We start from the raw sequence: 14,048 nt of genomic DNA, 5'->3' as shown, positions 1-14,048 counted from the left end.
TGAATGCCAAGGTGCAGTTCTTACCAGCTGATATTTGGACATCTGCAACAATTCTCTCTGGCCTCAAAAAGGATGGGATGGCAGCAAGCTCTGCAATAGCTGCCATGATGCGATCCCATGTGGACATCAGGGCACCAGGTCTCTACACCAGGCGGGCGTTCTCCGCAGGGACGGTGAGGATGATGTTCTCAGTGGCAAACTCTGCCCAAGGGGCAGGATAGTGCCGGACAGTGTCCAGCCAGGCTGACTCAGTGGTTTCTCCTGCAGCAGAATTAAAGATTATGTGACTTGTAAACCTAGATTGAACATAAACACCAGGCATTTTATATAAATTGATATAACACAAATACTCCCGAGTGGCAGGATTTGCTTGTGGGAAGAATTTTCAATCAGAACAGAACAATCACATGGCCAAATACGTAATGATCTTATGTAAAGAAAAAACACACTAAGACAAACTTCAGATTTTTAACTTGATTCATTTACATGCAGAACATCCCTTTCCATATATTTCCGAACACTTAGAAAGTAATCATGACCAACTAAATTGATTATTCAATAATGGGGTGAGAAGAAAAACCTTGTATTTTATTCAACCACCCTTTAATTCTAATAGCACAGTCTACCCACCATGTTTATAGAAGGGTGCACGGACTGCCCCTTGTATGGTGACTTGCACAAATCCAAGCTGGCATCCGGCTGGCACCAGGATATAGATGAGGCCGCCCCACAGGCTGGAGATGGTCATCTTCTCACTCTTAACCTGGTAAAGCTTGATGACCACTGGTGGGCGACGCAACTCCTCCGCATCACTTAGGTCATCCGAATGGCATCCAATCTGGACCTAGAGGTGAGGAGGTATAGTCAGGAAGCGGGATGGGGAATGGTTACCATTTACACCAAATTAACACAAGTGAGAAACAGCGGACCACGTAGATTATTGTTGAATCGTTGGCCTCTACAAAGAAGCGCTGTCATTGTTCAGCAATATCAAGTGGTTAAAATGTCATCAATCAACATGAGCAGGGGTCCAGCAAGAAATAGTATCTTGGGAGATAAAGAACCCATTATTTTGTGGAACAAGGCATTCTTCCCCTGTATATGAACTGACCTGATTGGGGGTACATCAGACCACACACACATTCTAGAAATGTGGAAACTCTTCTTTGGTGAGGAGGTTACAGGTAGAAATGGGATGTACTTCCCCAGTACATGGATTGATATGTGCGGAGTAACAGCAGACCACATGCAAGCTATAATAGCTTGGAAGCACATCTTTAACGAGGAGGATGAGTCATAATATGGGAATGGGGTGTGCCTCCCTTGTGTATGAACTCACATGAGTGGGGGTATACATACTTTATAAGTGGTAATCGACCTCATTGGTAACTAGGTTGAGCTATTGTATGGGAATGGGCATGCTTCCTGTGTATGAACTGACATGAGTGGGGTACAGCAGACCAGACACACATTACAGTAACGTGGAAGCAAAGCATTAATGAGGAGGTTTTGCTAATAAGTGGCAGTTGGGGATTGCTTCCATGTGCATAAACTGACAAAAATGGTGATACAGAAAACCACACACACTACAGTAGCATGGAGGCACATCTTTGGTGAGGAGGTTCAGTCATTGTGTGGAAATAGATTGTGCATCTATTGTGTATGAAGTGATTGATTGTGAGTACAGAAAACAGCACACTCTAGAAGTGTGGAAGTGTATCTTTGGCGAGGAGGCTTCAATATTTTATAGAAATGGGCTGTTGCTTCCTGTGTGTATGAATTTACATAAATGGGGGTACTGCAGACCACACACATATTGTAATAGCTTGGAGGAACCTCTTTAGCAAGGAAGTTCAGTTAATTATTGGAATGGTGTATGCCTTTTTGCATACGAATGGACTTGAGTGGGGTACACCAAGCAGGGCACACCTTATGGTAGCTCTGTTGATCTTCATGCAGTAATTTGAATCTTGGGCTTTGTTCTCAATGCAGTATGTTCACTGTAGTGTTGTGGCTGGTCACCAAACTCCTCTGTGTCCATCATTTGTCTTGGCCCCATTAATGGCAGAATATATTCTTGATAGACATAATTGAACAGATAAAACTTTAAGGACATTTATTTCTATCATAATTAGTGTCTTACCTGCAGGTCTGCTCCGATTGCAGCTGGTGGGAATACAATGGTTGCATTCTGCAGAGGGTGGAGGTAAAGGCCTGTGCTTCTCCAAGCTGTGGATCCTGCAAGAATTGACACATGGTTAAAAAACACTGCAATACAATTTATAATACCACACACATATTGAAGATTGTATATTCAGCTTTTGTGCATCAGGATGAAATGTTGCTCACACCCAGGTCCAGTATAGAAGAGTGGGCAACCCTTGTGTGTGGATTACTGATGGAGATGTGAACAACATGTGCAAACTGTACTGTTACTGGCTGTATTAGGGAAGTAGTGTGGCTCACTGGTTAGAGGCGGCAGACCCGAGAGCAGAGGACGGCCCGGGACCAGGGTTCGATTACCGGCGCGGCTGGTTTCTGGACCAGGGTCAGCAGACTCGATAATTCTCTCGCCTCGGTGCCCACTCTGATCAGCGATCACACTCGGCAACTCTGGGCATTAGCTTGCCTCATCTTCACTAACGGCCCCACCAGACCGCCGGGGATGCCTGGTCTCACCCTGGAGATACCCATTAAGGGACCATCTCTCAGGGAAGCCAGGAAGGGTTTTGCAGCGGTCGAAGCGCCTTGGGACCCAACGGGTAAGTAGTGCGCTATATAAATGCCTATACATTTACATTTACATTTACATACTCTTTGCGGTAAAACAACAGCCATGTTTTGTAATGTGGTAAGATCTAGGAACCAGGAGCAGGAGGAGTGGAATTCGAATAATGCATGGAAAATGTAGCAAGAGTAAAAAATCTTGCAAAGATCTGAGGATTGGTATACATCCTGTTGCATGGGTGCATGCACGCGTGAGTGGGCTGATGCACTGTGTCAATTCCTTGTATTATGTTGCCTCTGGCACAATGATGGTAATTGGTGGGAGACTGTGGGTATCCATGACATGATGGAGTCCCCTCCAACTTTGAGGGCCGCAGTGGCATCATGGTGGCCATTCTGGGCATTTGTGGCTGTACCAGCTGAACTCCCTGGTGCAACTGTCATGTGCTATCTTGTTCCTTATTTTCTTGTGCTAACAATCTGTAATTTTGTTTGCAGAGGTCTCACACTGCAAGCCTTCAACCATGTGCTCTATGTTTTTGGATGTAGCACACTATAGACTGTATGTGGAACAACAGCCTCAGTATGGACAGCGTTATTCAAGTTTGACATGGTGACAGCATCCCCAGAGGCAGACATTTCATAGCAGAGAAGAAGGTATGTGACAGACCCGAAAGACTGGCACAGAAACTAAGAAGCACATGATACCTTTCCAGACCGCACCAACCTGGCTGCGGAATGCCTGAGACCAGATGGCCCTTGCAATCCTCAGCTAAGGAGCCTGTGCAGATTTAATATCAAAACTCCAGAACGTCAGAACCAAAAAGTAACATGAACATGGATCACATTCCTCTGCTGTTAGAGGGAGTATCTGCCTCACCAGGAAGACAGCAAAAACATTTCTCAATCAGCGATACTTGGTTAATTTCAGAATACTTACAAAGCACAAGACTTTAAGACAAATTCTAACCTTATGACCAGTGAATAAATAGGACAAGACATTAAACTTCAAGATGACAATGCTTCATGATGTCACCCTAATGATGAAAAAAGGAAATAATATGTGAACCCAAATGGGTTCATATTTTGAAAAGGACTTTCAGAACTCAAGTTTGGATTACTTTTATGAGTAGTTGAGCACTAGGTATATTAATAAAGGAAACAGTTTGAAAATACATTTCTCTACATTACTGTAGTTAGTGTGGGAAAAACAACAGTTTAACAAATTATATTAAGTGCTATGCATAGAGTCACTTATTTACAAAGGTGTACTGAGTAGATAGTTTTTTTTCTACAATCCATACAATTGGTTTTTTTTCCACTGTTCAATGATAAAGCTTCAGATATTACATTGTTTATGGAGTAAGAATATGAAAGCTGGGAAAAGTAAAATGGGAAATTATATGTTTAATATATTGTGATATACCGTTGCAGCTTGAGTAATGTATAATATTATGTTTCTTGAATTTTGTAAAACAGAATCTAACTGATATTTGTATTATTTTTCTTTTACAACAGGGCTTGGAGTGATATATGTTTAGATGTATCAACATAGGTATACAGTTACAGACATATTTCTATGATATAGCAATGCAGAGTGTGTTCATGTAAACTAAACAATAGATATAACTTCCTGACAGTTCCTATCACCAGGTAGAGATCCTATGAAACTCCCATGCAATTCATTGCCACTTTTATGACCTCTGGTCTGTGACACTAACTCAACCATGTAGGTACTCACACATGCATCTATTCTTTATCCATACACTTACTCATGCAATTTGTCACTCACTCATACAACCGGGAACACACCATCTTACCATTTACACATCGATACAACCCTGAACACCTCCTCACTCCCCTATAAAGTCCTTAATATACATCTCACTCATCCATATACCATTCACGCTTTAACATACTCACACATACACCCACTCACACAGCCACTCACTCACCCATACAGCTATTCACACACTTACACATAAACCACTGACACCAATTCAGTAGCCCATATAGGTACTTAAGAACCACTCCCTCACCCATGTACACACTCATGCACCTTTTCACTCACTCATTCATATTGGGACTGGTGCAGCCAGTCAATAACTGATACAGTCACTCACTCACTTATAGAGCCACTCACACAGTCACTCTTCCATTGCATTATTCACAGTCACTCACTCACCTATGCAACCACTCACACACCCTCTCACCTACCTATTTAGGCACTCATGTACCCATTCACTTAGCCATACATACACACAAGTGTAGGGACGGGCTGTTCTCCCATTGTGAGAATAGTGCAGCATCTTAAGCAAAATTATCCAACTGCTGCTGCTAATACTGGGACCCAGGATGGAACAGGGCTAGCAAGAGTCACACCTGTAATGTACTAGGCTGATCATCATCCAAAGACACTGTTGGGCTATCCCTCTTCTTTTTTTTCCATTATCGCTCTTGATAACCGTGTTGAATGGATGGTTCGTAGATGCTTCAACATGCCCATGGTTTGGCAAGCGTATTTGCAATCGGACCCACGAGACAGGACTTTGTTGCATAGTGTACAAGTCACCTTACGAACATTTACTTTTTTTTCATCAGTAGCGATTGTAAACAATTCACACACAATACTAATCATTGTAGTTGTTGGCTTCTCTTCATTTGAAGAACTGCTCTGGTTGCCCTCAGGTGGTGGTATGGAGCAGACACCATTTTCTCTCTTAAATTAAAACCAAAATAAATCCAAAATTGGGACCTGGGCAACAGCTCTGTAAAAGACCTCCACAGGCTCAGAAATATAGAAGAGATAGGTATGGCTCACTGTAATATATGTATGCAATGCTTTTTAACCAATTAAATCCATTTGTTTCTGAGTGACATGGGTTGTGCAATGCCTTTGCGCTTACTTTGCGCTCCATCACATATCCTCAAAATATTTAAAAATGAACTTTAAGATGTATTTTGACTTTGATTTCACTGGTTTCCGTGTTGTATTCGGAAACCTCTTACTTTAAATAAAACTTGAAAGATGTCCATGTAAGTATTTTGAAGTATTTAATACTTTAGTATTAAATCTTTTTATAAATAAAATACACATGAGCTGGCACTGTGTGCAACACCATAAAAGGTACTAAAACACTCTTTAAAATGTTTTTTCTTTCACAATATTCAAATTTTATTAGTTTCTTACTATTCCTCATATCTTAAACTAAACCTTAAAAGTCCCCATATACGTGATTCAGCTGCATCAAAATCACACAGGAATCGCAACGCCTCTGTGACGGGTTGCGACAGTTGTGCTACTCCCAAAATAAAAATTAAGAAAAAATAATGAAAAACAATAATATATCACTGCACATACCTCCCAAACACACAAAACACCTCACAGACAATACTGTTATCACTGATGCACAAACTCACAGACCACCTCAGAGATTCACACAATGACTCACAGACCCTGCCATAGACCCTCCCACTCACTCACAGACCCACTCTGACACTGACCCACCCAATCACAAACCCATTCACATTCATGCACCCAATCACTGACCCAGTCAGTCATTCATACACCCAATCACACACCCACTCCGATATTCATACACACACCTCACAGCCCCACTCAGGCTTCTGCACCCCACTCACAGACCACTGAGTATTAGTACTGTCTAGTTTCTAGAGGACATGCAATATTGCACTGGAAATAAATGTTATCATGTTCATGATCTTTGTTTCCAATGGGTAAATAACATTGTTGCACCCAGGACTTTGGCACTCTACAATAGGCAAAGTGAACCCACTTGGGTGACAGATGATGCTTCTAAATAACTGGTAAAGATTAGGATACATGTATTTGTCCTGTAATTATGTTTATATACCCACTGGGTTGCTGCAAATTATTCAATGAGATAAAACGTTGCAATTGAATTGCCACATCATATATGGGGACCAAATGGCAATGTGTGGTTAAATGTCAGGACTGGAAACATAGCTGTTACTATAAACAAGATATATTTGGTTGGTCGATTAACTTCAGCTAGTATTATGATCCAATATGTTTTTGAAGGTAAACAGTCATAATATCGATTCCAAAATATAGAATGGACATAATATCGAAGTAAAAATATAGAATGGACAAAATATCGAATGGACACAATATAGTGGTTAAAAATATCGAATTTAAGGTAAGTAATATCGATTTTCAAAATATAGAAGTCAAAATATCGAAGTATACAATATAGGCATTAAATATATCGATTTTTTAATAATATCAATTTTTTTAAAGTGTTTTGTATGTTAGTATATGTGTGAAAAGTGTAAATTAATTTTTGTAATGTATGTTTAATGTATTTTAAGTAATGAATTTTATGTTATTTAATTTTTGCGTAATTTATTTCTGTAGCGGGTTGTGGGTTTATAGGGGAATAGGGTGGGAAGTAATTTAATTATATTCAATTAAATATTAATTTTTAGCAATTATTATTCATTTTTAATTAAATTTTGCTTTTTAGTTCTGTAGCGGGTTGCGGGTTTATAGGGGAATAGGGTGGGAAGTAATTTAATTGTAATTAATTAAATATTTGTATTTATTTATTGGTATTCATTTTGAATTTACTGTTATTTTTTAATTGGTAATTAATTTTTATTAATTGCCAATTAATTTGTATTAATTGATTAATTGTTAATTATGTTAATTTTCGAAATGTATTTTCTGTAGCGGGTTGTGGGTTTATAGGGGAATAGGGTGGGAAGTAATTTAATTGTAATTAAGTAAATAATTTTTTTCATTCATTGGTATTGATTTTAAATTTATTGTTAATTAATTTTTAATTGGTAATTCATTTCTATTAATTGGCAATTAATTTGTATTAATTGGTAAATATTTTGTATTAATTAAATATTTGATAATTATGATAATTGTATTAATGTATTTTCTGTAGTGGGATGTGGGTTTATAGGGGAATAGGGTGGGAAGTAATGTAATTGTAATTAATTACATGTTAAAAATACTTTTTGTGTATTGATAATTAATTTACTGTTTATTTTTAATTGGTATTAATTTGTATTATTGATTTTTAATAACTAATATGTAGTTGTATTTCTAATTAATTATTACATAATATTAAATTGGTTATTAATTTCAATTAATGTTTTATTGGGATTGATATTTAATTTATTTTTAATAATATATTAAATCATTGCTTTCCCTACTGTTAAACTCACTGGAGTGGGAATAGTAATTTTCACCGTCCCGCTATCCAACGCTTTCCCTACTGTTGCACTCTCTGGAGTGGGAATAGTATTTTTTACCCCTACGCTATCCAACGCTTTCCCTACTGTTGCACTCTCTGTAATGGGAATAGTAATTTTTACCCCTACGCTATCCAAAGCTTTACCTAATGTTGCACTATCTGAAGTGGGAATAGTCATTTTCACACTCCCGCTATCCAACGCTTTCCCTACTGCTGCACTCTCTGGAGTGGGAATAGTATTTTTTACCCCTACGCTATCCAACGCTTTCCCTACTGTTGCACTCTCTGGAGTGGGAATAGTAATTTTTACCCCTACGCTATCCAATGCTTTCCCTACTGTTGTACTCTCTGGAGTGGAAATAGTAATTTTTACCCTTCGAATATCCAACGCTTTCCCTACTGTTGCACTCTCTGGAGTGGGAATAGTATTTTTTACCCCTACGCTATCCAACGCTTTCCCTACTGTTGCACTCTCTGGAGTGGGAATAGTAATTTTTACCGTTATGCTATCCAACGCTTTCCCTACTGTTGCACTCTCTGGAGTGGGAATAGTATTTTTTACCCCTACGCTATCCAACGCTTTCCCTACTGTTGCACTCTCTGGAGTGGGAATATTAATTTTTACCCCTACGCTATCCAACACATTCCCTACTGTTGCACTTTCTGGAGTGGGAATAGTATTTTTTACCCCTACGCTATCCAACGCTTTCCCTACTGTTGCACTCACTGGAGTGGGAATAGTATTTTTTACCCTCCTGCTATCCAACCCTTTCCCTACTGTTGCACTCTCTGGAGTGGGAATAGTAAATTTTACCCTTATGCTATCCAACGCTTTTCCTACTGTTGCACTCACTGGAGTGGGAATAGTAATTTTTTACCCCTACGCTATCCAACGCTTTCCCTACTGTTGCACTCTCTTGAGTGGGAATAGTAAATTTTACCCCTACGCTATCCAACGCTTTCCCTACTGTTGCACTCTCTGGAGTGGGAATAGTATTTTTACCCCTACGCTATCCAACGCTTTCCCTACTGTTGCACTCACTGGAGTGGGAATAGTATTTTTACCCCTACGCTATCCAACGCTTTCCCTACTGTTGCACTCACTGGAGTGGTAATATTAAATGTTACCCTCTTGCTATCCTACGGTAAAATATTGTACATTTTTTATTAATAACTTAAATTAATTATATCTTAATTTTAAGGTTATTTGAGTATTTTTAAGTATGTTTTAGGTAATTATATTTATTATTTCATTAATTTTAAATTACTTTTAAGACATTTAAAAAAAAATCGATATTTTGACTGTCTATATTTTTTACAGACTATATTTTGGATTCAATATTTTTGTAATTACCTGTTTGTAGATAGGAATTCGATATTTTGGCATTCTATATTTTGGTGACTATATTTTGGTAAGTCTATATTTTGTCATTCTATATTATGTCAGTGATCCGTTTTTGAATAGTTTGTGTTGAGTTGAGGGATGTTGGTCACTGTAGTCAAAGTCTCCCCACAGTGATCGAGGAGTCGCCCCAGGAAGGCTCCATCATGGGATCAGCATCCTCAGCATCCTGTAGCATCTTCAGAATCCTGTATCTCTTGCATCAGGACCACTCCATTGAGGTCTACGGCAGTTTGACCATTCAGTCTGGAACTGGATTGGAGACTGCTTTGACTGCAAGGTGCCTCTTCCACCAAGCCTTATTAACCTTTGTGACTAGCTCCCTGCTGGAGTAGGTGGCCCAAAGTGAGCCGGAGTACCCTACAGTAACTTTATAGAAGTTTACAAAATTTCTCATAGTAACCACTAATTGCTCTAATTGCCAATGCTTGTTTGCAATGTGAGTGAAAATGCTTAAATATTTATACTTCCGGAACCGTCTGGTGGATTTTGTTGATTTTGGTGTATAACAAACTAATTAAGATAAGCTATAATTTTTTTAATTGATGTTTAATTAATTTCTTTTGTGCCATGTTTCTTTCTCATTCAATTATTTTGGTACTTCTAAATGCTTTGAACATGTTCCTTTGTTAAAGCCTGACTGCTCAAAGCCACAGCTACCCAGGGTTGAGCAAACATTTTACAAATAAACCTGACTAGACCCAAGATGGATTTGTGAGTTAGTTAAACGGAGAGGATACACAATCACACCATATAATAAACTACATTCCTCACATATTTTATTTATCATATTTCTTACATTCCGAATGTATGGGTATTATACATATAATAATTTGTTTGTGTTTCCATTAAAACATTTAGGGCTGAATTTAGAGTTTGACTGATGGTGTCTCATCTGTCTTCTTACAATTACTTCGACTTTACTTTCTTTAAAGAATAATACGAGTATCTAAAACATTTATAAGTACATCATGTTACTCCTGCACAGTGAAAACTATTGGCAGAAAAAATGTACATGTTTTTATAGGTGAATTTTACTTTAACTTATAAAAGATAAATACGAAAAACTACTTTACTGTGAGCTTCCTTTAAATCTGAATTCCAACAGCCATTTGGTTGACAGCATTTTCAAAATACATTTCTACATTTTGCAGCTGAAGGGACATTTTGCCTGTGTTATTGTTGGAGTGCGAGGATGGAAAGAAGGGTTATTTGTATTTTTCCCCTTCATTACCAGTGTGGAGTATTATCTGCATGGTGACAGTGACAGATATTGTACTGTAATTCTGTCCATTCTTCAAAAGACACATGTTATACCATCAACGGAGGTGTTGGTACGTGGCAAAGGTGGCGCACAGAGGTCCAACCTCAATTCCAACAAACTTTAACCGCATCGCTGCGGCGGCTTTTCCCGCTGTGTGCGGCAATTTTTAAAAAGCCGCGTTAGATGACGAGCTCAGCTCGTCATCCGCACACGACCACCGTGGCTGATGAAGAGCTGAGCTCGTCATCAGCAACGAAGGGGTTAAATAAGGCAGATGAGAGGAAAAATACACCACCAGTTTTTGGCTGTTTATTCACATCCGCCAAGCTCCAACAAAGTCCCCATGTCCAGTATGTGAGTTTAATTATCTAGCTTCCTATAAATGTAAGATCCTAAACAACCGTCTTGTTACACTAGAATAGTAAGCCAGTTATATGACAATGAACAACAAATTTGCCCATACCTTGGTTCTTTGCATCGATGGTTAGGATGACATCGGAATAATCGGGGTATCGATCATAAAGAGATGTCGCCAGATGGATCAGAATCGACTCATTTGAGTTGTTTTGAATCGGCTTGTCTTTACTCACTGTTGGAATCCCAGTGCGACGCAGAAGATCCTTCAACATTTGGTGAATAGAGAAGACCGCTGCAGAACCTTCTGCCGACAGCTTCAAAAACTGAGCACAATCCTGCCCCAGTTTTTGGAGCCAAAGTACTGGAGATGGCTTTGTATCCTTCTTTTCACTGTTACCTTGCAGGAACCTGGAAAGAGCTCTACGAAAGTGGTAGACCTGTGTCACATCTTCAGGCTTCATAGGTTTGTAAGTATCAGCCTTCAAGGATTTGCCCAGGATGCAGATGCCAAATGTATTCAGAATTGTATTGCCTGGATAGTCTGCTACAGCATATTGGCCTGGATGCTGCGAGGCCCACCACCAGGCCTGGCCTCCAATGAGCAGGCCCCCACCTTCAGCCACAAACTCCTGGATTTTCTGTGCCTCATCATCAGTGTATGACTGGCAGCAGTAGACACTAAGACTTGGGATCAGGTCAGAAATTCCACTTGCCACCTTGTTCTCATTGAGAAGATCATTGAGTCCCTTCAAGCTGTTGTCAATGCCAATTTCCCCCTGCCTCCCTGCATCCAGCCAGGAGATAGCATTGAGTAAAAATGTTTTAAGGTAAGGTGTGTTCAGTTGGCGCTCTTGTGTTGCAACAACAACTCGCCCTTTGCCATAGTATGCAGCAGCCAGATATGACTGATGAGAATCATCAAGTCCAACAGGGAAGGCCAGTATCCCATGGACCAGGAGCTGGGAAGGCAGTCCTTCATTTTTAATGTTCAAATCTGTAACTCCAGCTAGAAGGCTTCTTAAATCTTGTATGAAGTCAATCCCATGTCTGGAAAACAAGACAATCATCTGACATTGCGCACTGATGAAAACAACATGACAAACATCTGAGATTGTGCAGCAAGGACAAACAACAACCACTAAGAGAAAACCAGACAATCACTTTAGAGAGTGCACTAAGGGAAAACAACAACCACTAAGAGAAAACAAGACAATCACTTTAGAGAGTGCACTAAGGGAAAACAACAAGTACTAAGGGAATACAACTGAAAAATCATCTGAGATGCACTGAGGGAAAACTACATGGCAATCATTTGAGGGAGAGCACTGGGATACACCACAAAACAATCATCTGAGGGCATGCACTAAGGGACAACAAGTAATAAGGGTAAAAACAAGGCAATCTGAGAGTGTGCACTCTCTTATATAATTGTTTTCTTCCCAACCTACTCCCCTAAAACAAATAAACCAGTATTAAAAATGCAAGTGTAATAAACATATAAAAACAAAATACACATTAAGGGCCTGTTAATGAGTTTTGGTGTTGAAGGGGCGGGTGACATGCCACCACCACCCACCTGCACCGCCACTACTCGCTGCTGCCCTCCCACCAGATTACAAGTAGTTTTATGGAAGTGCAACCCTCTCTGGCCTGCCCAGATCCACAACAGCCCCATTAAGGGTCTCCCTTAACTCTGCTGCAACACTCATTACAGGATGACAAAGGAACAATCACATCTCTCCGGATCTCAAATCCCTTAACTGACTCCCCTAAGAAGCAGGAATTCAGCTGAAAATGGCATGCATGACTCACAAAGCTCTGCACTTCTATACCCCAAGCTATCTCGCCAAGAGGCTTGAACTTTCTGGAGGCTCAAGATCCTCTAGAAGCTCCATCACCTTTCTGCTGATACCACAGAGATTCTCCAGGAAGAAAATGTACAAAAGAGTTTTCTCTGGCATCGCCCCAAGAATTTGGAACTCCCTCCACCCTGAAATGCGAATGAGGCCTTCAACTACATCTTTCAAGAAAGAAGTCAAAGTTTTATTTATGAACACATTTCTAAAACTTTCAGAATTCCTAGGCTAGGTCTTCCTTCTTGCACATAAACAATCCATAATGGCATTTGTTTTATTTCTATGTGTGCTGCCCACATAGAAGCAGCAAATCATCATTATTTAATGATTGTTTATGAGCAGGGACACCTTTCTGCACATAAACAATCATTCATGGCGTTGTGTTCTTTCTATGTGTTCTGTGGCACTCTGCCCTTGTAAATATGCCCCACTGTCCCTTCTGTGAGTGCTCAGCTGTTCCATTTACCCAAGAGACCAAGACCCTCTATGAGCTTAGCCAGAAGCAGTGTGGCAATAGTGCTTATGAAAGTCTTCAGACACACACTTCCATGTTTCCTTCCATTCACACACTCTGCATGTGAACACTAGCAGCCAGTTCCTGTTCTTCCATCCTGCCCATAAAGCCACCAACCATTACAAGTGTAAACAAGAGTTTGTTCACCTCTTCTAGGTTATGCCTGATGTCACCATTTATCGTCCAGAAAAGGTTGACATTTATGAGAGGTAGCACAGTGACTGCTGTTTGTAAGGCGACACTGTCTGCCACCGGTCTGGGGTGGCACAGGGCCTCACCTGTATAGTGCCACAATAACTGCCTTTGGGCATAGGTAGCACATGTCCTACTTTTCAAGACTCACAATTTCTGCCATTAGGTGCAGGTGGCTCAGAGCCTGCCTCTGCTACAGTCAAGCTGTCTGCCACTGAGCGCAGGTGGTAACATGGCACACAGCCTCCCCTGCAGAGGGTGATGTTGCCCACCATTGAGGGCAGGCGGCAAAGGGCCTGAACTGAACTGAACTGAAACTGCACTTATCACACAAGCTTTAACTTGGAACAAGGTTTCTTATTTTAGGTCTCAAATCTGATGGTTTAGAACTCGTTCTTAGCCTCTTTGTGCGAGACTCTGGGGCTCATTTACAAGCCCTGTAAGCTGCCAGTACATCACTTTTTCTGACATTCAGGCTGCACACAGG

The 14,048-nt window shown here is 40.1% G+C and overlaps 1 protein-coding gene across 1 annotated transcript in view; it reads right to left on the bottom strand.

Moving 5' to 3' along the window:
• Positions 1-14,048, bottom strand: part of LOC147693325 (TRPM8 channel-associated factor homolog) — a 162,126-nt gene that overhangs the window by 56,623 nt on the left and 91,455 nt on the right. The window contains exons 3-6 of the mRNA XM_086933671.1: positions 11,106-12,046; positions 2,144-2,238; positions 631-844; positions 25-261 (exon numbers count right to left, since the gene is read on the bottom strand). Of these exons, the coding sequence (XP_086789797.1) occupies positions 143-261; positions 631-844; positions 2,144-2,238; positions 11,106-12,046 (1,369 nt within the window). The 3' untranslated portion in view covers positions 25-142. The remainder of the gene's footprint in view (positions 1-24; positions 262-630; positions 845-2,143; positions 2,239-11,105; positions 12,047-14,048) is intronic.

Source organism: Lissotriton vulgaris, chromosome 8, assembly GCF_964263255.1.
Source record: "Lissotriton vulgaris chromosome 8, aLisVul1.2, whole genome shotgun sequence".
Lineage (NCBI taxonomy): Eukaryota > Metazoa > Chordata > Amphibia > Caudata > Salamandridae > Lissotriton > Lissotriton vulgaris.
This window is presented reverse-complemented; position numbering and strand designations above follow the sequence as displayed.